Source organism: Myzus persicae, unplaced genomic scaffold (genome assembly GCF_001856785.1).
Source record: "Myzus persicae strain clone G006 unplaced genomic scaffold, MPER_G0061.0, whole genome shotgun sequence".
In the NCBI taxonomy this organism is placed as follows: domain Eukaryota; kingdom Metazoa; phylum Arthropoda; class Insecta; order Hemiptera; family Aphididae; genus Myzus; species Myzus persicae.
In genome coordinates, this window is record NW_019102182.1 from 191,030 (window position 1) to 217,318 (window position 26,289).

The 26,289-nt window shown below is 34.3% G+C and overlaps 1 protein-coding gene across 2 annotated transcripts in view; it reads left to right on the forward strand.

Moving 5' to 3' along the window:
* The first annotated feature begins 13,336 nt into the window (after nucleotides 1-13,336).
* Nucleotides 13,337-26,289, forward strand: part of LOC111031490 (protein pangolin, isoforms A/H/I/S) — a 52,640-nt gene continuing 39,687 nt past the window's right edge. For both annotated transcript variants that reach the window (XM_022311461.1, XM_022311460.1), the window contains exons 1-3: nucleotides 13,337-14,309; nucleotides 17,666-17,732; nucleotides 22,671-22,771. In XM_022311461.1, the coding sequence (XP_022167153.1) occupies nucleotides 14,145-14,309; nucleotides 17,666-17,732; nucleotides 22,671-22,771 (333 nt within the window). In that variant the 5' untranslated portion in view covers nucleotides 13,337-14,144. The remainder of the gene's footprint in view (nucleotides 14,310-17,665; nucleotides 17,733-22,670; nucleotides 22,772-26,289) is intronic.

Genomic DNA, 26,289 nt, shown 5'->3' on the forward strand with positions numbered 1-26,289 from the left:
TATACCTATTAATATAAATATTGTAATTATTAAGTATATATTTGTACTAAACTGTATCTAAATAACAATTACCTAACTGTTAATTAAGGATTTAACACAACGATTGCCGAGTATAATATAACAACGATATTATTTAGTAAGGTAGGTAGTAGACTAAAATAAAACTTTTAAAAACCAAAAATTAAAATCATCAAGATTTTAAAAATCTAATACAAATAGACACATAAATTTATTATTTTATATATATACCTAATTAGGTATTAGGTACTGTAATACTGTATTTGTATACACACTAAACACATATTAATATATTATTATTATAAGTTATAACTTATTTAATAGGTTAAAAATGAAAAAAATACCATAAATGTATATGTGTCATGATGTGGTCAATGACCAATGTAACACGCGTTCCATAAAGATGTATTATTTTTATTTAATCACTAATTAAACACTATTAATTGTTAAACCAACTACTTTATAGGTATATAAGTACCCATAACCATATTAACATTACAATTTTAAAAAAATTTAGTTAATTTAGTACTTTAAAAAAAATCATAAGTACCAAAATTATTTAGAAATGTACTTGAGCTTGAAGGACTTATTAAATAGAAAAAAAATTGCACTTACTATTATATAGGTACTAACTTGCCTGTTTTAATACCAAGTGTGTAATTTTATTTTAATGTTATGTTAGAAACGGAAAGTAATAAGTGGAATTATGTAGATACTCTTTTGTCGATCATTGAAACACACAATATTATGCTTTAGATTAGACGTCATGTTAATTACGATAAAAAAATAAGCTATGTTACATTGCTACTAAGTACTAACAAATAAGAATTTAATTTTGTAATAATAATATATACCTTAATACTTAAAATCCTAAATTATAACAATATACCTTCTAATAAATTAAATTGGATTTTGATTCACAAATCACAAATAAATTAATTTCACCTGAAGGTATAATATTATATATTTATATCAATAATTTAAAATTATAATTAACTACAAATACCCCAATGCCAATCGGCTACATTTGTTCATATTATTATTGTTTTTATTAATCTAAATCACTTAATAATCTTTCCATTTTAAATAGTCAATCGCCAATCATCGTGTGTAAGTTGTAGTGAATTGTGAATCAGTAATATATGATTCATGTTTATTATACGAATACAAACGAAGAAATGCGCTTATTTCATGTTGTTACTTATTTATCTACGTATTAAAATGTTAATAGTTTCACGCGGTCAACGGTAAATTTAAGCGTTATGAATGTAAGATAACAATATTATAATGATAAATGACTGTTATCGCCGATTCAAATTGTATGACTTATGAATCTATAAATCTGTATGATATTGAGTAATGGGCGTTATAGTTTATTAGCTGAATATTTTAACTACAGGCTACAACCTAATACCTATACTAATATAGTATTATAGTAAATTAGTAACTAGTAAGTATTGATATTGGTAAGTATTTCGTATTTAGTTAACAGGTTAAACTCTGTGTGATATATATATAACATTATATATGACTATACCTAATACTTACCCACGTGACTAGTACTTCCGAATTACAACGAAAATGGTCTTAGGTACATCGAAATTATAATTAATTAAAAAACAGGTGTCTTTGCCAGAAAAATGTATTTTTTAATGCAAAATAGATGATTTCTAACTCAAAATAACACTTAACTTTTCATGATTTTTATGATTTTTGTTAAAATTCTAAATTAAAACGCTTATAGAAATATATTGAGACTATGTTTTTCAATATTGTTTACACTATATATGAACAATTTAATAGCAACCTTGTATTTCATTTTCCAACTTTCTGTCCAATCGAAAATATCGATGTATAATGTAGAAAAAGTAACATAAAATCGAAAATGTTATAACATGTATAAAATAGCTCCAAAAGCTTAAAAAATAGTCCACATTTTCAAGTTTCTACTGTTATTTGTTTTTGAGTTACCTATAACCTACACCAAAAAAACAATATCGATTTTATCAAAAACTGGTCTTGTGTAAAAATTCCTATTTTCCCTTAATATTTTATCTTTTTACCGACTATTATTAAAAAAGGTATACTTCAATTATTACCTCTCAAAAGTACTAATTGGCTCTAAAAAGAAACTAAAATGATTTTATTTATTATGTTCTGATGTGAAACACAATTATGATAAATAGTAACAAAAGTGATAATAATATGTTAGTAGGTATTATTGTCATTCACCACGTCAAGTTCAATACGAATTATGATAAGCTACCGGTTTAATTGAACAAAATGTACAACAATAATTTTGAGGGGGCTAATATTTCATCATAATCCCTTCCAAAATCCCCCTTGAAGATACACACATGACATATGTATAATGTATTATACAAACACGGGTCATAAAAAAGATGTACTTGGCCCGGGAATGGGTAAACATACATTATAAAATACATAGGTATAGCAAAGTGCCAAAGTACCTTTATAATATTTATAGAACTGTGGAAGTCGGAAAATAATGTATGAAATATGAAATCGTCGTCGAATTACATAATATTCACCAAGCGTGCAGGTGGTCTGAAATCTGAATGGCTGAATTTCGGTTTTCGTTAATCATATCAGCCACCCACCGTAATTTTTTTCAATCGTATATTATACATTAATTTGTCTGTCTTACTTCTCGTTTTCGTGAGAATTTGATATTGTCAAAATTATCGATGCAATAATTATGAATTATGATAAATTATGACTATGTCTTATATTAAATATTAACTACAATAATAAATTAGAAGTCGGAATTGTATATTTGTATGGTTTTCCTTTTATATTGTCATTATGTATCTTACCCAATATTTAATTATAGTCAGAATAATAGTAAAAGGCAAAAAAGTCCGAAAATAATATAATGTTTAGTAAATATGTTGACGATTATTTGCACAACAGAATATCATGTGATGTTACTGTGGTTAGGGTGTCTGATGAGTGGTGGTGACCATATCGAATATTTATAGAGATGTGTTCTACACTTATTCATGCCAAAAAAACTCTCGATTCTCTTGTTTACTGTGGTTGGTAAACGGTTCTTGTAAGTTAGGCATTTTTTTAAATAAATATTATTCTTGTATTTATATTGTAATATATATAACATAACAAATACAAATACCATATCCTATGTCCATAATCCATATATACGAACAATTCCACTTCTGGGTGCTATAGTGATTGTGTCCGTTGGGGGTGAGGGCCAAAAAAAAATATATATGCTTCAATGCTCTCTCTGAAAAAATAATTAAAGTTCCTCTCGATTTCGGCGATTGCGGCACTTACTATATAATGTAATATTCTATAATATGAAAATTTGACGATATAATAATATCTATGTTTATGTACAATATGTGTAATATAAATGTATGCGCCGCCGTGTGTATACAGCTAATGTACCTACTTATCATCACCTATGATAATGAAAGTCAAATCGTATTTATTATGTAAAGAACATTTATTGTTAATGTGCATATCTGAAATGCGTTGTAATAGTTACCATGACTAGAAATCGGAGGTTTATGACCAATAAAAAATGAAAAATATGACCTAAAAATGCCCTTACTAAAAATTTAAAAGCCATAATAAATACCAAGATAAATAATCTTATTCCAATCAATCCTAATATATTTAATTTTATGAATCAAATATATTTTACATTATAGGTGAATAATAATGTATTAATATGCAACATAATTTGTAGTATAATTTTATTGAAATGTTTATTAATAATTTTTTTTAGGTATCTGGTATATATTTAACAAGTACAAATATTTCATCGAAAAAATAGATTTAAAACTAAAGGAAATTGATTTTTAGAATTTGATTTATGATTTTCTTTCACTTTTCAGTTACTTACTTGGAATTGATTAAAAATTATCTCATATAATTGTTGAAAAATGTAAAATTAAAACTAGTTGCTTAGGTTCGTGTGTTGTAACAGTTAAATTACATTTTAGCTAGGAAATAATCGTCTAAGACGTTCCAGAAAAAAATGTATAAAGTCATCAACTGCTTCACAGCATTAACGGCTTAACCATAGCCACAAACCGTCTACATAAATATCGTACGGTCATGCAGACGACCGTCCACGTCTCTACGTGCGGTACACATACCTATGCGTTTTTACTTTTAACAATACGTCCGTATAATAATAACGTGAGACGAGGTAATAGTTTATTATACCATATACGTCGTAAACAATATTATTATACGCTGCGCAGTGCAAATGTGCGGTATATCTACAGGGGATGCTGCAACAGGGACGATTCTCGGAATAGCCTATATATCGTACGTCCACCCGAACGCCTCAATATAATGATAATAATAATAATATAATACACGTGTAATGTATTATATTATTTATATGTGTATAGTGACTATAGTGTGTATATACAATACGCATAATATACATATATCATATATATATATAGCGATGGCTGATATATTATGTATAAAAATATATATATATTTATACGTGTTTGCCACTCCCACCCTTATCCGTGCGACTCGTGTAGGCGGATTTGGGGTCCGAGTTCTGCGAAGCGAAAATGTAGCGAGTCGTCGACTATACATACACTGCACCAGTGCCGGTATATATATACATGCGCATAGGCCTAATATTATTATAGTATAAGAGCTCGAAGAAGTGATATTTGTTTTCCTTTTAAACCACGACGATAAACTCGAGTCTTTTTCGAGACTTAGCTGTGGTTTAGCCAAAGCTTATTCCCTCGTCATGATGACATTAAACGTACCACGTAAATCCCGTGAGCCGCCGTTTCCAAGAGCACCAAGAAAAGCTTGTTTTCTCAGAGCGCATGAGTGTTGTCTCCGTCTTACTAACATGGCAAATTTGACAACAACGTTTCTAATCCGTTTTTAATAAATTAGAATACATTTATCAACCGTCAAAATTTTAAAAGTGAGAATATTATCTTAATTCAAAATTACTCTATCAAAAAAAAACCCTTGAAATACCCTAAGTCAGCGGTTCTCAAACTGTGGTACTCGGAAGGCGGCATGATAGTAGAATGGAAAATTAAAAATAAATATTAGATTGATAATTAGACGTTATTTAATTCATATCTTAATTTTTAAACACTAATAAATTTTTATTATTAAATAAATAATAATATATTGTAGTATTTTACTGCATTTTTATTTAAAATAAATGTATTTAACTATGTAATGTTTGTATCGTTTTATTTTTATCACCAGTGGTACGCCGTACGCCGTACGCGACTGATTGATAATATACTTAAGTGGTAAGCGAAAAAAAAATTTGAGAACCGCTGCCCTAAGTAATAACTATTCTCATCTCTAAATTGTACAATGGGCAATTCACTCTATTATAATATTATAAATAACTGAGTAAAATATATTATTATTATTTTTTATTTTTATTATTATTAGACCCAAGGCATATATGGATTATTGGTTTTTGACATTTTAAATTTTTGCTGTGTTGTACCGGACATAGTACGTTTGTAAGTCTGAGACAACACATGCGGATTTCACGTTAGCGCTGCAGGTATCAGCGTGGTCAGTTATGATAATAGTGTTATAAAACTCACTATATACGTAGACACCGTTTAAATTTGGTAATATTATTATTGTAATAATTCAAGGGATAATAATAGGATATAATTATCGTCAATATAATTTATTATTCATTGCAGCAACGCATCGTGGTCCACGTGGGCTGTTACCGCGATTTTCGTGTAAGAAAAAAAGGTCGGTACCGCTCTTTGAGCGCAACACAGTAAGTCGGGACATAAAAATAATAATAATAATATTAATAACAAATAATAAAAATAATAATAATAATAACAATAAAAACAGTATGCAAGTATTGTTCTATGGTAGTATGTAGCCACGTAGGTACTACTATACAGGTACACATATCTGCGCGTGTACAACAGTTGTTAATGTAAATAATATGTAGCTCGGCGGAATCTCCTTTTTTATAATAATATAATAATATGTAATAATATGTGCGCTGACGATGCGTCGCGGCCGCAGCGCACAATTTACCTATATTATTATTATAATAATATTACCATGTCGTGCCGCACGTTAACAACCCGTGAAATGTTATACGGAGCGTTCGCGTGCGCGCAAGTGTGTAATCGCACTACGTATACATTATATACTTATAAATTATAATGCGTTATTATACTCATTATATTATTATTATCGTTATGTGTGCGGTGCACATACGCACTCGTCCGCAGCCTTTTTCGCAGCGAACCATAAGGAAATATCGGCGATATGCCCGTTGTACATATATATATTTAATTTAATTATTATATAGGTATACCGCATGCGGCGCTAGTTTCATTATGATATATTTTATTATTATTATTATTATTATTATTATTATAACACTGGACATTGTTGTTGTCGTATGGGTATAATAATATATAACACCCTACTACACGTACGTCGTACAACGCCCAGTGGCGCAACCGTTTGTGGAGGGGACGTGGGTTACAACCGAACCTAAATATTTTTTCTTCATAACGTTATATAGCCACACTATACATATATATATACATATATATATGTAATATAATTGTGTAAAAAAAAAACCAAACCCAATAAATATGATCATATACAATATATTATACGAATGTTATTGAATTTATTCAAATATAATTACAAGCCCCCTCAGAAACCAGTGGTGATTTATATTATTGTTGGCCCCTCCCTTCCATTATACATACCGTTATTATTATAGTTGTATATTATACATTATACTATAATGTTCCCGCCAAAATTGGGCGTCCTCGTTGAGATAAGAAAACGTCAAGAATGTAAATCGGGTTAATATTGCTATTATAACGTACCTTTATCGAGTGGTCATGTTATTGTCTTCAAAAAATTGATAGAATAACAGCCAATATAGTGTAACCAACTAACCTACGTGACTATGTGTATTATTTATTCTTCATAAAACGGCTGCGTTCGATTTGTGTTCCATTCTTCGGATTTGTTCCTACACGGCTATACCTATAAACATATATTATCTAAAATATATTAATAGGTTTAATGAGGAATATGACTTCGAATCCTACACGCTGAGAGTATACTAGACGGAAGAATTTTTTCCAGTTCCCCGACAATATATACGATAATAGCGAAAAAAAAGATACGTTTATTTTTATATATAAGTATATATACTATACAGGAATAGTAAACTGGTAGGTACATCGTACAACGCATACGGCACACGTACCTACGCTTCTATACAGGTATATTATACTTCGACACTTCGTATACTTAAGCCTATATGGTTATAATTTATATAAATGATAACTCTATACAATATTTATAAACCATTATGTATCATATAGATAAAATAAATTTTTTTTTTGTATAGATTCGAGGTGGTTAGGTTAGGTACGGACATCGCGTGTATATATATTTGTTTTTTAACGTAGCAATTATGTATATATATTTGTTTTTTAACGTAGCAATTATGTATATATACAGATATACAATATATATGTGTATATATATTACGAGCGGTCATCGCTAAGTGTTGGTCGTTTGACGGGACATGGAAAAAATACAATAACGATTACAATATGGAATACCGACTACTGGGTCAAATAATTATCATTATACTGTAATGATGTAGGTACAACCAGTCCATCGTCGTCGGCCAATTTTTGAATCAGTACATTATGTAAATATATGTATAATGTATTGTAAATTCAACATATCTAGTACGTAATATTAAACATATATTATTCATTATCATTATTATATTATAATGATTTAATATTGTAATGTACAGTGTACACGGCACACCAAACGTGCTACGAAATTGCCGCTTTGCGCATTTTGATCGTTTACTCACATTTTTGCCAATAGTTTGCACACAATTTAACTCAATTTAATGTAATCAAATATCTCCTAATTATATTATTGACAATATTTTGTTGTATTAGTAAAACTCCTATCCATATTTATATAATGAAAGTTGAAAGTTAAAATATATAAACTTATGTGTTAAAAATATATAATTTTTTGCCATGGCTATAATTTTATATTAATTTACACAGTCACAATCTGATCACAATTACTAATACCAATGTTTGCCAAGTCTGGTGGCCGCAAACGAAACGTGCTTTCCGCTATTTAGGTTAGGTTCCGTGTATAAAATATAATTTTATATACCCATACCTATACCTAATTTATTGTGTACATAAATAAATATATGTTTAAAAAGATATATGAGGAAACTATATAGATATGATTATGTTCGGGAAACAGATCACAGCAGTTAACAAAAAACAAATTAAGTTAATAATAGAATTCGTTTTTTGGTATCTATTTTTCAATTGTCCGGTAATTGTGCGCAGATGGTTCACAACCCTACCATTTCATACGCATTATAATACATTTGAGATATAAGCTTAACAATTTGATTTTTAATTTTTTTTCTTAGCATAATTAATTTTTGAGGTTGTACGGTTTATATGTTAGCCGGTGGTTCAATAAATTAGAAATTAAACGTCTGTGAATATGAACTAAAATTAAAATATATTTATAGGCTTATAGCCTATCTAGCTGTTAAATAAAACCAATTTATCAGTTATAAATAGTTCTGACTTATGGTCTTATGTTAAAACTAGATTCAGTCTATGATTTTGTGTAAAATTGTGTAAACAACACAAAAAATAAATAACAAAAAATGGGAAACTCAATAAATGTTTGGAAACGTTTACACACTCAATATAATATAGATAGCATAATTTACTATTAGCAAATACAATTTTAAATTTTTATACTTGAGAAAAATTGTATCATTATTATAGTCATTATCAAAGCTGTGCATTTAATGCACTAAAAATCATGGAATATACACTCATGTATATAGTTACGTGTTTTAGAAAATAGGGAACTATATGCAGTATGCACTAATCTGATTATTAAATTAGTCACTAATGCACTATAAAATCAGGGTTAAATGTAGTATAATAATAATATATACAATAGAGTTCATGAAAAAAATATTAAAATTGTATAGGGAAAATATATATATATTACAAAAAATAATTAATAGTAAAGAACTACACAAAAATATTTTTAAGAAAAAACGATTTTCGTATACCTATAATATCTATGCTCAAATTTTTATCTTACTTTTTTTAATCCAGAAAGAATTTTTTTGATATACCTATGCAATACGCATAATCAATAAATGTACAGCTCTGATCAACGTAATGTAATGAAAAATGTATTTATAAATATAAATATTATACACAGTGATTGCTTATGGTTTATAAATGTATAATGTACTTACAAGTGAAATTAATAACGTTAATTTACGAACTTTAAATTCTTTATTTAAGTACCTAACGAATGTCTAAGACTCTGGGTTTAAAATGGATTACCTAATGTCAATACTCAGTAGTACTTAAACTTTTTTGTATCGACGTGTATCTATGTTCAATTTGTATAATTGTATACATGTGGTTTAAAAATGTTATTGAATACCAAATCCGTAGACCGTAGAGAAATACATCTATACATAGGAAGTAGGTATTTACAAGAAAAAATTTAAGTACATACAAATACACAATGTATACCTACTCTCATATAGGAGTGCTTCCTTATAAAATATTTTTATCATTTTAATAACACAAACGCAAGTTGGTATATAGATCATTACTAAAGTAATTAAATATTTTAAAGTAAAATTTTTACTTCCAAATAATATTCAAATGATTGATTTGGAAAATAAAAAGGAGGGACTTGAAACAAATCAGTATACTTTGCCTGCATGATTAAATTCAACCTAACTTGTATTAGGTCATGGTTCTTTGCTCCCCCCCCCTCCTGGAAGAAGGGGTCTATACGCTATCTCCGCAGATATAGATGATAAACTATGTATTATACATATCTGTGGCAGTGTGGCTACTGGTAACTCCTTGTCTCCTTTACATCACTTTTAAATAACTATATAAGTCAATCAACGTGTATTCCAAATCGTGTATATTATACACCAATAATAAAATAATATAAATTGGCGATTGGATACAGGAAAAATTTTACTTTATTTTCATATTGAGCTGTTGACGATTTGACGTTAATATTTATAACGAAATTAATTTTTAATTCTTAAAATTAAATAACGGTTATAATTTCAAAATATTCTATAACCTTTAACGGTTATCTTCGTTCTGCTGTTGTTTTAGAAATAAGGACATAGCCCGTATGTGTTGACAACGCCATATTATACTAATGCTTATCATTGCAAATATTGAGCCCAGAAGAATCCATCTTACTTTGTTACTTTTAATATTAATGAGTGAAGTTTTACTTATCACAAAATTCTAAGGTGAGACTTTATCGAAAAGGCTTTTTTGGTAATTTAATGTTACAGTCATGTGCATTTTTAAAATTTACAATATAAGGTAAAAAAAAATTTTAGTTAAAACATCCTGCGTCACTCTAAATAGAGCTCTGGTAATCGGCAATACTCCTGCAGTATGTCAATATATCATTATAATTCGTCATAAATTACAGTGGACTCGTGTAATGAGTGATATAATATACAATTAGTAACAGTTAAACGGTTTGTTAACATTTCACAGATCGCAAGCGGCTACAGAACAATATATTATTGATACGCATGTGTGTGCACTGTGCAGACTTTAAATTTGTAAGTAGCATTAACAAGTTTAGCAAGTAAAATGTAAATAATAATCATATTTTTATCATCAACCAGCAATTGTTAAATCTAATTCCCGTATGAATTTTTCTTTTTTCTTCAGTAGTACAAGTAAAACCGTTGAGAACGTTTTGTATGCGAATTTTAAATTTTCTATCTCGGATTTTTGGTTTTATCTTTAGTTTGATTCATTTTTTAGTTTTAAATTTCCTATAGTATATAGCTGGCGAAAGGTAAGCGTTTCTCGTTTATTATGTATTTTTTGTTATTAATAGAATATCTATTAAGTATTAGTAATGTATTAGATAATATAAATTATTTTAAAATATGAAGTTTCATATTATAAAGAAAGACTTTTCCCTCACTATATAATTGTATTTGAATCTATTTTTCCTTCAAGGTTTTTAAACTTTACTCACCATGAATGTTTAATATTGAATCTTTCAATTTATTTCTAGTCCCTAAATACTGTGAAATTATGTGTCGCTCATCACATATTATACACCGATCGACACTGCAATTATTGAGATCTTTGTATAATTTATCACAGATTTCGTTTTCCTGGTGAAAAACTATCAAACGTAATACAAGCTGAAATATCAATAATTTGTTGTCAAAGCTCAATATATATACTATAATTTATAATAAAATATGTCAAGAAAAAAATATACCACATGATCTAATAAACTTGTCTCTTTTAGTCTTTAGAATGAATTAAAGTTAACTGTCACAAAGGATTTATTGACAGTAAATAATAAAACTAAATCTTAAATACCTAACCCCTAAAATAGTTTTGTTGCATTTCAATAAGTTATTTTCACTGCCAATAAAATCTATTGAAATCTACAGAATTATCGATTAGTGGTGCGTACTGTGTACAACTGAAACAAAAACCAATACAATCCTAGAAGTTAGAACAGTCCCACGTACAATAATTTATGGTTGTCTCCCGATATGTGGTCTACTAATAAAGTATACGTTTTATTGACTACACCAATATATGAGCTATGTTCTATCATAATAAATAATAATAATAGTTAATACTAGGTACAGTTAGTACGTGTACCTATATAGTATAATTCAAATATTAGACAGTATTATTTATTAGTTTTTTTCCATACAGAAACTTATATAAATACAAAAGTTACGTTAAGTTTATATTTAATTTAAAATATCAATAAACCCATATGTATATACGTTTGTATTAATACACGTTTAAAAAATAAGTTGTAGGATCCTTGACAAAAACCTATTCTGCTGTTCTATAACTTAGAGGTATTTGATTCGTATCTAAGTATATTATTTATGCTTTATATAGCTATACCTGCTGTACTTTATTTACATTTTGGGAATTGGATTTAACTTCGTCTAATTTATTAATATTGTTTAAAGCATATACATTATATTGTTTACTTTAATATTTATATAAATTGTTATTATATAGTATAGTTTAGATGTACCTACAGTATTATATGAAAATATATGTAAGTAACCAGTGTTTCGGAGTTTTCCATTTCACTGATTAATACTGTATGTAAAGTTAGTGTAATTATTATTGAAATAATCATTCGGCGATAGCACTCTGCTGCAGTTTCACATCAATAACTATTTTCACTCACTATGCATTATTTTATAATTTCCAGACAAGCAAAGTCACTCAAACTGTTAGTATTATTACATTTTTTTTTTTTTTTAATGCTTCATCTTATGTCATGCTTTGGCATTAATATTGTAACAATTTATTACATTTTTTTTTTCACATATTTCCATCATACATGTATACAAAATATGTATTATTAACGCATTTTATGTTCATTTATTTTCGGACATTGTTGAGGTGGTAGTGGTTGGGGGATATTATTGCGTATATTATGTAATACAAAGCATAAATATCTAAATCGCGGCAAAAAGCACCGGACGACGGTCGGTGGTATACTTTTTGTTGTTGCGGCTTGGGCGAGGCGGGGGAGGACGTCGTCGGGTCTCCCGTAGTGTCGGTCAACGCACGAAACCACTGCGACCATAGGTGACTTTAGGCGGTAAAACCGACCACCGAAGACATTATACGACCGTGACGGTTACGAACGAGTTTCGCGCCGAGACGGTACAATACAGCGACAATAATAATGACTAACGACAACGCAACACAACAACAACAACAATATTATAACACTTCAATACATATAAGTATATAGCAACTATAATATAATATATTATTATATTGAGAATCCCTGTGCTATAGTTAACGCGTTAGTAGCGTCCGTGTGTCGTGTGTACGGTGTGTGTGTGTGTGTGTGTGTGTGTCAGTGTGTGTGTATGTGCGAGTGTACGTGTGCTTGTGTGCGTGCGTGAGCTCTAGCAAGCGAAGAGTTTAATAAAATACGTGTGCGTTAGTGTGTACGCGATGTGTGTGTGTGTGCGTGCGTGCGTGTGTGTGTACGCGCCAGCGCATGTGCGTGTGTGCGCGGAGTGGCACGGCGCATTGCGAGCCTGGTGGCGGCGCGGGGACTGCGGGCTGCGGGGGAGGTTATCCGCGTGTCGATTGGTCGGCTCCCTGCTCTGCCCCGTGTGGTATGCGGCCGACCGGACGACGAGTCGAGAAGTCCGCCGCGCGTGTTCGCATCGTCGGCATTAGTGTACCGTCCGGTTCAAAAACACGTCTGTCGTCGTCGGCGTGCAGTTCGCCAGTCCACGCACAACGCGCGCGCTTATGCGCCAGACAGTAATACACATACGTACACACACACACACACACACACACGCGCGCGCGCGCTTATGCGTCTACGACTGCGACACGAGTGTAATAATATTTTAATACTACGCGACACGAGTGCGCGCCGTTAACAAGTGTCGAATGTAACAATAAACGAGTATTATAACATATAAAATAATAATCGCGATGGTGGTGTATAGGTAACGTTATTAAAAATTAACTACTACCGTCGTAATCTGTCAGTCTCGAGTAAAAGACGCCGAGCGGTCCGCTAACACCAAAAATTATCTTGATATTATCGTGCGAGTTTTTCGTCGTTGTGCCGTTCGTTTGCGTTTTCCGTCCGGTCGTGTCGTCCCCGGATTTTTGGATATCGTTTCGCGTCGCCACAGTGTCTTCTCGTGTGATGGTGCGTTATCGGCGCGCGGACAAAGGTAGTGTTCCGGCGGCGCCGGCCGCCGTACGCCGGCCGCCGCGATAGGTGCGCCGATCCCAGATTGATGACGATGTACCGCCGTTAGGGTTGTCGCCAAACACAATAATAATAATAATAATAATAATAATAGCAATAATACCACCGTCGTTAACCGCGCGTGTACCACCGTTACACGAGTGGTTGGCGTTTGTCTCCTCTGCGAACCCCCTCCCCCAGAAACGAGCGTAGCGGTTACAACCGCGCGAGCCGCCGAGGTGATGCCCCATGCGAGCGAAGACGGAGGCGCGGCCGGCGAGGACGCGTGCAGCTCGGACGAGCTGATCGTGTTCAAGGACGAGGACGGCGGCGAAGACGTAGTCAAGCGTTCTTCCGATAAAGTCACCGAGGAGAAGTCCGACCTGATCGACTTGTCAGAATCTGAGGTAAACAGCATCACCCTGTATAATACAATAGTAATAATAGTTGGTTGTCCATTATTTTTTTACCTAACAGGTGACCGGCCGTTTGTTTGTATTTGAACACGGGTAGCGGTAGCCCCTATACCTATTATTATTATCCTAAACAATATTATAATTAATATTTAATGGTTTTGTTTGTTTTAATTCCGAGCGATTCGGGAATCGAAACAATGCCCACATACCCGAACGCGCGGGCGTTTGAGTTTGACGATCGCCAAAATCCCAGATTATTGTTTATCTTATCCGTGGCAAGTCCAATTACAATTCCGAGGGGTTGTTTCACGACGAACAGGTGAAAACAGGTGTAACACCATTGTTAAACCCCTCTCGCCTCTGTCCCGAAACCCGTGATTATAATAATAGCCCTCCACTGAGTATACATACATACATACACACACGTACGTTAACTAGGCGTAAAAAAATTCATATTCGATAATTTTATGTTTCCTCAGTGTTCCCCTCTTCGTCTCTCCACCACGACACTCTCACACACTCCTCTCTCTCTCTCTCTCTCTCTCTCTCTCTCACCGATTCTTTCTTTCCTTCCTTACTTACTTTTTTTCTTTCTCCGCCGTGTTTCTCGTCGTTTGCGTGAGGATTTATTTGTTTCCGTAGACGTTTTGCGCACCAGACCGAGACGCTGTTAATTACGGGGCCTGCGGGTATCGCGTTACCCATCGGCGTTGTAATGAATTCAATTAACTGTTCGGAATAATATAATATACGCCATATATATAAGCGCTCAAAAATACAAACACAAACACGCTCACCAACACCTAGACGCCCCGTCAATCATAAACACTTAATCAGGCGACAACTACCGACAAGGTCGTTACTAAAAATTTATTTTTAATAACCGGGCTCTCCGCGAACAAGGAAGACACGTGCGACTGCACACGTAATTATGTTGCGACCGTGTGCGTACTACCATGTACATTTAAATAATAATATCCTCGTCGCGGTTGATTTTTACCTGTTTTATTTATACCTTTTTTTTTTTGCTTTCGATCAATTAAAAACATCGCTTATTCAGTACTGTATTGTGCTAATCAATTATTGTAGATACTATATACGTACAGTCTACACGTGATTCGAATTATTGCTCATGTGCGTTGAAAAAAATAATTCGCCGATGTAGTGTGTGTACACAGTACATGCTGCAACTGCAAGCTGCTCATTCCCGACATCCTGGCACATTCGGAGAAATATCAAATATCTGTAGCGTTATATAATCTAAAGGATAATAAAGCGTGTAATAAGCGAATTTCCATAGGATGACGGTTATACATTGCCGGGATTGTAACCCGCAACCACCCACAGCGGCACACGTAACTTGTAAAAAAAAAAAATGAAAAATGCACTAAACGCATCGTTGTACATAAACGTTATATACTTGTATTACATTGCATACGTCTTATTATTAGACCACCGCCGCCTAGCATTCCCCCCGCGGAGTGTTCGGTGTGTGTGTAAATGCCGAAAATGTATTTATTTATATTTTTTCCTTGAAATTTCGATTTACTTTTGTGTGTTGTCGTTTTGATCACCGGGGACCCTTTGACACAATAGTAAACACAATAAATGCGCACCTCCTGGGATTGAGAGATTCGTGGTGTGCCCTCTCGGTCCTTGTTTAATAATATTTTGTGCGGTCACAAAAAAAAATGAAAAAAAAAAAAGAAAGACGGGGCGAAGAAGGTTTCAATACGTTTGTATTGAGAGAACACATAACATTATATTATAAAGAATGCCGGGGAAATATCAACCCTACAAGTGTTTGAAACCTGTTCCGTTTGTTGTGTGCACAGGGATTACGACGAGAAACGGACCCACGGTGTTTCGGTATTGTGTCCCGCTGTCAAGGAATTACTATAAATTATTATCGCAGGCGATCGTTTTCGGAATTGCACCACCCACACGAAAATTTGGAAGGGGGCTTGTGTATATATATACGTATAGAAATAGGAATTTAATGAAAGGTTATTTTAAAATGAAACAAAAAAACGAATAAAATAAATAATGATAAACCAACAATAGCTAAAATGGCGATATTTCGGGTGCACGTTCTTGTTATAATGTTATAACACAGTCTTTTACGACATTATTATTTTTATTATTAATGTTGATGGGCGCGCTCAGCAAAATATACTTACCCGTACCACGTTACATACATATAGTATAATAATGTTAAGTGTATGGTTATAATATTATGTACACGAGTAACAATAACCGGTACCATTAGAAGTATTTGATGATTGATAGTAATTACGAGCACTTGTATAGATGATTGGCGCGAGCTACTTTAATTTACTCGGTGGTGGTAATGGCGTAATCTGGTTACGTTGCGTAATTCTAAGAATATGCCTATACATATACCATGTCCGCAAGATGATGGACCACTACAGCTATAATATACCGTCGTCTCACCTCCTCCCCTCGTACACAAAGAAGAAAAAAGTATTAAATTCCTTTTTTGGATATAAAAACTATACGGGATAATGACCCTATAGCGCGAGACCTGCAATCCAGCACCTTTATTCTAAACTCTTGCTTATGGAAAACATAATTTCACAAACCCGGTTCTCTCATTTGTGTAACGTAATTATTTGACAGAATTCCAGAATCTTTCTCGAAATGGAATTAAAATATTATTACATATTATGTATACCGCGAGGTACAATTTCAAAGTAATATAACATTTTAGAATCCGTGCTTATGCTGCCCATTTGTGGGTGGTGGCCGGGGGGGGGGGAGTGACGTGCTCATCATAATGTATACACTCTGTAAAATTGTTCAAAAAAAACTACAGAGAACATGACCGGTTTAATTGGCGTCCAGGTATAAAATTGGATAACAATTGGCGTTGTGGCGCTCCGCAGGGGCGCCACGGCCCATTGCATTTTAGCGTTATTAGGCGCCATCCCAGCATGATGAGGTTAAGCATTCGTCCGTCTCACATTTAAATACAGTATATATATACTACTTATATACCGTATTACATTACCGAAATTCGGGCGTATCATCGTCGGCCGTTACTTGTATGCTTTTACACAAGACTCGCAATCTAACGTGTTTTATGTTATAAAAAAATATAATTCTTGTCAGAGGTACCTATAACAGTATAATATGCGTGGCCAGTGGCTAACATTATTAAAAATGCGATTATTGAGAGTACTAATATTATAATATATACTGTCCACAGTTGTTTTAAATCCAAAGAGATTATACTTAAATTCTCTAAGGTTGAAAAAAATTATTTCATATAAATTTACGTCAATACCAACAACAATAATTCATATTGTGTTTTTTTGTCATTACAGAAAGTCAGTTCAAACCATCGATGTTCTCCTGTGAAAACCAGCAGTTCTACTCCTGATCTCAACCGAAGTAAGTTACCGAATTTAGATAATAACTAGATTTTTTTGTGTGGGGGGATTAGGACCTGGATATGGTCACGTATTAATGGAGGATAAAAATTATAATTATTTTATTTTACGCCTCAGAGGCAAATAGTATCGTAAATAAAGAATATTACAATAATGCATAATTTAATAATAATAAACATTAATATAATATTGGACATGTTTAGGTATTACAATTATTATGACGTAACGGTAAAACAATATATACAATTTATTAGTGCAGAATTAATTTTAGTTGATTAATATTATGATAAAATATGATAAACTATGTCAACATATTAATTTTATTACATTGATCAGCATTAAGTTTAGAGACCCAAAATGGCTGTAATTTTAATGCTGGTGTAATAAAGAAAGGCAAATCGTTTCTAGGGTTAAAATATACGGCGTTATTAAAAATTATATCATAATACGAGGTGTATTCTCATCCCATCGATTTTCGTTCACTTTTGTCGAAAAACAAACTTTTCTCCGGTCGTATTTAATAATAATTAGTGATCCGCCGCCGCTGTACCGTATATTATATAATAGTCACACCGGATCGGACCCGTAATTAGGAGGCACTTGGACAGCCGCGAGCGACAACTATACCAGCGCAATAGGTCCGGCACCTTGTATATTTCTCTTCTCCGTCCCACACGTTTCGATCGGACTAGCTCGCGCGCACACAGTCTGACCGGATAACCGGTGTAAATTTACATTATTTTCCTATATTTATAAAGACCGTGCGTAATTTATCGCGGTACATTAACGAGACCGGTGCGTGTATAACAAACAATAAATTTAATAAACAAAACGACGCGTCATTCATTCGCGGAGAGGGGAAAAAAAACGTACACATAATATAATATTATACCGTATACACAATACCCGCGCGCAGGGACCCGTCAGACAAAAACCAAACGGCTTATTGCGTGGTGGATGGCGTGGGGATTGTATTTAAACAAAAAAAAAATTACACCACGTGGCGTGGTCGTTGTTATGTGTGTGTGTGTGTGTATTAATTTCGAGCGAGAAAAAAATGTATACCCAAATCTTATTCTCGATGCACAGGTAACGCGCACACCGAACATGTGTTGAACACACTCGACGGGTGGCGGTTCTCGGAATCTGACCGAAAGAATGTCATTCTGGGTGGTGACGACGGTGGTGGGGTTGGTGGTGGCGGCGGTGGCAGCAGACGTGGTGGGGGTCGTCGACGCAAAAAAATAATATAATATAATGTATAAATCTCAAAACCCTCACACTCTTTCGTGTTTCCTCTGTGGTCTGCAGTGCATTATAATATTATTGTGTGTGTATGGTCACAGGCTCACAGCCTTACGCCTTTCGTATGTATACTCCACATTTAAACAGCCGTATACGACCTTGAACGTTATATTGTCCACCGAGGAGAAGCGCGCATAATGACAGAATAGCTAATAACAATAATATAATAATAATAATAATAACAACAACAATAAGAGAATAAAAGAGGTGGTCGAACCGAACGCATTATAATAACCCGTGAGCTGACGACGCCGTGGCCGTAATAATTCTCCAGCGCGTGCATGTGTACTTACGAACGTGTGTGTATATACTATATATAATTTTATGTAGGTATATAATAGACAATATACATGCACGTACAATATACATTATATATATATACCTATACAAGTATATATAAAGTATATAACGTATGTATATGAGCAATGTGAGGTACAGCCATAGTAGTCTCTGGGCAGGGCTCCGCGCACGGTCTCGGGGCGGGGTCCCGCAAGGCTTCCTAAACGAGGCTCGTTTTGTTTTTTGACACCGGACTCCCTCCCCGCGCCGCGCGTCCGTCCGCCCCTGGCATCAGTAGGTTCTTACGCTTTCTTCGCAGCCCCTCCCAACCCGCGCACCACCGTCGTAAACCTGGCGGCGATGGCGACGGCGACGACGACGGATCTTTGTTAGCCGTGTGTGAGTGTGCTCTGTGTGCCAGTGCTATCTCTCAAGCGGTGCTCGTTAACCAAAACTGTACACGACTACTGCACGCGAGAGAGGAGAACCGTCGCCGCCGCCGCCGCCGCCGTCGTTGCGACGTTGCCGCTGTGTTCGTGAGAGAGACAGAGAGTGAGAGAGAGCGAGACCGATCGCGAGAGGAGAATCTTCGGAGATTTATTATATTATGCCGCACGCACGGTGGGTGACGCGCCGTGTATATCACATGGTCTCTCCCGACGACGACGACGACGTCACACGCCGCAGCAGCAGCAGCAGCAGCAGCCGGCTTATTATTATGCATTTTATTATCATTATCATCATTATCATTATAACATGTAAGGCGACGGTGTGAGTGTGTATGTGTGCGCGAACCGGAGATGACGGTGGCGGCCGTGCTGAGAAGTCGAGTTTGGGTAAAAATCGTAAACATAAATCGGTATAATATTTAGAAACTCGAGCGAGCGGCTATCATAAAAGGGTTTTTTCTTTGCGTGTCTAGTCGTCGACGGTCGTAAAACATCAACATATAATAATATACGTCGTCGTCGGGTCTTTGCCGATCGGTATCACCGCGCGAACATACGCAATAATATTGTATATTATTAACATTAAAGGCTAATATTATGACGTATTATAATAATGCACAGTGCACACACAACCACTGTAAGCAGTTTTTCAAAATAACTTCGTTGGTTCCAACACCATATCATGAGTCACGACTAACTTAGCAGAGATAAAAAAAAATACACCCGAATTGAAATGTCAAAGTGGACAACAGTTTTTATATTGTTGGGAACCTACATAATAATATAATCTACACGATCTAGAATGATACTGTAGTGAATATTAAAACCATTTTGTTTGAAGTATTTTAATTATTAACTGCTAAAGATACATAGATTTGGCGTGTTGTGTAATCATATTAATTTATATTTGATAGTTGATATGCTGTTTTAATTAACATCTATATTTGAACGGGTTAAATATTCTAGTTTGCATGTATAAGACAAGTATAATATTATATGTGTAATGTGTATACGTAATGGAAATTTGTTTTTCCATTTGTTGCTTTACTGTTTCAGATAACATATTTTAACTACTGAACCGATCTGTCACTTAACATTATTATTTATTGTTTTAAACCACTGCTTAAATCGTGTTTCTTGTAAAAAAATCGTATAATATGAGTGATGATTATACCAATTATAATTTGACCATTATAGTCCGTGCTGTACGCATTTTATTATTTATCAATTTTTAAAAATTTGGCCTTTTTTAGTCTCCGATTAAAAATACATATTCCACAAAAGAGTTTTATTTAAAAAATGAAACCTTGGTTGTCAGTGTTGCTACTGCTAACGTTTTTTACGATTCATACAAAGTCCTATAATTTTATTTTATCATTTGAACATAGCAGCAAAGGTGAACCTGTAACTGTTATCAGTCAATTACACCAATTAAAAGTTCTAAACCATCCAATGACCGTTGACCATCATTATTTTCTGATTCAACCATAATATTATAATACTCCTTCTTGCCTTCTCATTATATGCATATTGTATATTATTATGTTAAGTACTTTGCAATAGCAAGCTTGATGTTCATATCTCACGTTTTATATTAATATTATTAGTTGTAATATTAAATTATATTATTGTCATGAATATAAAATGTAAACTTTCAAAAACGTTTCATTTATAATCTAATTTTATTTTATTTATTTGACCATGAAATCGTATTCCTAATAATAATTTTTAATTTTACTGTGGAATTATATTGTATTTAGTATTTACGTTATGTCTTAAACATGACCACAACTAATATTTTGTGGACCCTTTTTGTATCGTCATACCTTATTTTATTACTCGCTCCATACTAATGTGAATTTAGTGTTTTTAAATATTTTTCGGCCATCGTTATTTTTAGTCTTGCAATATTTTGTCACGAATTAATATAATTATTAATTCACCAACTAATAAAAAAACATAAAATATTCCGAATACAATTTATTTTTGTACATATATCAATCAAAATACATTTTTGTTTAACATTTCGTTTATTTTTTTAAGAACATGAGTAGGGTAGTTGTATGTTTATTATTTGGTTATACTTTGTCAAGGATCACTTGATCCTCGCAAACTAAAGTGTTGAGGTTTTTAAAATTAAGTTTTTGCCTACTGGTTATATAATAATAACATCACCATTACATACGCAACTCACATAATGAGGCGGTCACCTATTCAAATATAATATAGTTAACGGCTATTGTTAACATTTCTTGTTTTCGGCGTTGACAGCATCCGCTGACTGTTCTATATTTTTCTGGTTTTTAGAAAAATTATTAACTCACTAGTTCGTGTTAAACGCATAATCAACACGCGCTGTTCAAACAAAGTAAAGTGTGTGCTCTCATCGTATACTCTTAACGATAATTTGGTTCATAACTTCGCATGTTTATTACATATTATGTTTAATTTTTTTTTTATGTATTTTCTACACCTTTCGCTAATATTTTTTTTTCACTTAGCTGAATATAATCTTTAACCATAAAACATAGTTTAGTTATAAATATTGTTATTTGTTGCTAATTTGTTATTATGAAATACATACCAAAATACTATATGGTAAATAAAAACAAAGAAAATATATTTTTTGTTTTGTTAAAAATTTGTCTTCGTTTTTAAGTATGAAATGGGTTATGAAAATACAATCTGTTAACTGAAATAACAAAAAAAAAGTAGTTGGGGTAGACCTCTTTTAGATATATTTTATAATAATACCATAACAATGCAATAAAATAAAGTAGTCTTTTGATGCCAAAAATATAATTGGCAGTAAATGGTATATTCTTTGAATTCCTCAACATGTCAGTGTTTCATATCTGCAGGGATAATCTTATTTTCAATCGATTAAAGATATTTGTTTGTTTCAGGTAAACCAGGTCCAACTCCCCACCCACCTGCTTTCAACATGGGCTATCTCGTTGCACCTTATCCATCGCCCTACGCGAACGGCACTACGTCTGTGTCAATGGTGAGTCTTAAACTTTTATTATTAACTTAATTGCAAGCGTACACATTTTTCTACGAATCGGTCTATTTTTATTAATATACAACAAATGATCGATAACACAAACTACACGTAAATTCGTTGGAAATAAATTCTCCTTCAATAATATGTTTAAATAAACTGTCATATTGTTGATTGGACCAATACGTAGATAGACAGGTACCTGCCAATACTTGTATGTTCTGTATATTTTAAGGGAAATTACGGACGTTTGATGCGTAGTCTTTTATCAATAAATCTCTGCTCCTTTTATTTCTTTTGTGGCTTGTTATGAATGTTATGGTAGGTAAACTATCGAAGAATTTTGATGAAATCACCTACCTACAGACATGGTCTAAATTGATTGTAAAAATTCATCGAACTGCGTAAAATGTTGTATACCCATAACCAGGAGTTTTGACTTAACAAGAGGTTGGCGCCCGACGATATTTTTTGCTATTCAGGGAAAAATATTTTACTGGTTTCATGGCAGGATTGTATAAGTCGAATGCTGAGCAATTGATGCCTCGATATTTTTGAATAAAAATATATTTCTTAATTAATTATGTTGGTAGAAGATAATAATAAAATATCCCGAATTATCTACAAGATATTAGATTTGAGTATATCAAATGGATCTAGTGCCCGTGGATGTAATATAATCAACTATATTGACATAGTTATAGAGTTATTAAAAGGCTGAACCGAATACAGAAGCCGGGTATTAGGTACTCGTCTCTCTTCGCTTGCATACAAACATTTTCTACTAGGACGATTGATTAAAAACAACACGAATTTATAAGACCGACAGCGATCGTATACAATTCTAAACAACGGGATATTGAGTTACTTTGGCCAAAAAAACAAATAGTTTCGATATGACACTATATTACGACTTGGGATATACATTGATTTATTTACATAATATATTATACATAGATTTTATGTGTACGCGTATAATAAATCGATGCATAGCTTACGGTTCAAACTTTAAACGTATAAATATTTATTCGAGTTTCGAAACAGCCGGAGACGCGTAACTATAATTGTTTACATCGCGCCAGGGTCAGTAAAGTTAACACATCGCGTAACCGAGCTTCGTGTCGCGACAATGGTCGTTAGGTAAAAAAACCATATCATTTTTATCGAGACATTTGGCCTGTCGGCAAAAGCAAACACGGCGGCGTCGCGCTGTTGTGCCCAGTCTCTTACGTCACAACGCGCGCTATCGGCGGAATTGTTCACACTTGTATCGACGACGTGTGTGCGTAGTTAACACTACTATTTACTACTCGTACTATTATAGTACTACTACCACTACTACTTATATAGTTATAGTAGTATTGCTACTACACTGCCACTATAAATAATAATAATACAGCCAGCGATAGGCGACGACTACGACGACGACAACGGCGCCGCCAACGACGACAGTTAATTCGCGTCAAACATAATAACACCGTCTCTGTTTGTGTGTTCTTCGGAATCATTAAAAATTACAATAATTATATTTAACGAGAACGGCGGTAATTTTATTTAAACCGGCGGCGGCGGCTGTTGAAACAACAACGGCGTCGTAGTCGTCGTCGTCGGCGGCGGGTCAATGCGTGTAGGTGTGTGAGTGTTATCGTGTGTGTGTGTATGTGTGTGTGTGCCCAGCGCGCGAGCGCGCGCCCGAGTCTGGTTAATGCGGTTACGACGGACGCGTTCGGTATCGCGGGCTACAAACAAGGCGGGTAATTTGCCGATGACAAGGGGCCACCGGTGACGGGCGGGGCGGCGGCTTCGGCGGCGCTTGACACACACACGCGCGGGCGCGTTGCAGCCGCCGCCGCGAGCGCTCCCACCACGATAGCCGCCGCCGTCACCGCGCGTGAGTCGTCGTATAGGTCGAAAACTGGTTTGCCTGCCGCCGTCGCGTCGTCGTCGTCGTCCGTTCGTATCAATGCGAGTCGTATGTGTGTGTGTGAGTCATGTGTGTGTGTGTGCGATTGTGTGTGTTTTTGTGTGTGGTAGTGGTGCGCCGGGGTGGACGACACTGGTTTTTCGGATCGGACCGATGGACTGGACGCGCGCGCGCGCGCGAGGTGTGGCATACCTGTTGAGAGAGAACGCGCGCGCCGTGTACGACGACGACGCGGTGGCGGCGGCGGCATTAGGAGCTCTGGTATATAGCCTTGAAGAAGAACAACCGCCGCGGCGCGCCGGCCACTTACTATACGGCCATTGTGTGTGCGTGTGCGTACGTGTAGACGGTGTTGCCGGACTTCCGACAACCGGAGGAGCCCCGGCTCTAACCATGTTACCAGCGCGCGCCCGCACACTCACACACGCATACATTCACGACGCACACGTTCGGTCTAGCGCGTACTCCGCACCTCGTTGCCTGTAATCGGACGTGATTGACCCGAACTCGGGCTCTCTTCTCTCGGTCCGTCCGTCGCCCGTACGCTATTATAATATTAACAACCGAGTAAATCGCCGCCGCCGCCGCCCGTCGCTCTATGCGGTGCGTCTAGTCGTCGTTACGAAACGCACGCGGCGTGAGAACGATTATATTATACACAATATATTATAATGTATACATATGCGTGTGCATATGTGTGTATGATATATACGTACAATACGTGTACGTAGAGAGGCGGTCGGCGGAATAATAATAATAATAATAATAAAAATTACGGACGGATGAGGTTTGTTGTGTTTTTTTTTACCGTCCTCATCTACTATGTGTGCGCTCCGTTTGCGCGGTATGATACCTGTCAATCCACGTGTGCCGCGGTGCCGAATTTTTCGTCCCGATAATGTTTGATATGGGACGCTACCGGCGTGTCGTGACAACTGTAATTACGTCCCACGCCGCCTTACGATCGAGCGCGAATATATTTTTGATCGTTGGATACTCACTCGGAATCAGCTCGAAAATACATAATATCGATTCTTTAATTATATTATTGGCAGGCCAAAGAAGATTTCTTTCAACTGCAAAATGGGTGGGAATTATTTTATTTGCTGCAATTCACGCACTCAAATCACCTGCTCACGGGTCCCGAAGACACGATTATTTCGTCTGTTTCGAATGTTTTGGTCACAAAATGTAGGTGTACCGTATAGTTGTGTATGATAAACGGTTTAATACCTATTTATTATTGTGTCGGAAAAAAAATAACTCAGTCATTTTTCCCTTTTATTTCGTTCAAAACATCTCTACGCTTGCACACGATGACTGTTGATTTTTGTAGCATAATAATATATAATATGTGCTTAGGAATTCGATACGTATATATGTATATAATATAATGAAATAAAATCATATTAATGGTTTTTTTTCTTTCTGTAACGCACATAGAAACGGATGGTTGTTCGACCGTTATTATCCAAACAATCTGTTATTGAAAAATATTAGTAATGCTTTAATAATAATATAATCGATAATGTAACCAAAATTAAGGCAACAATATTTACTTAAAGTATAATATTAAATCGTGGTGAAATTGGTGTCG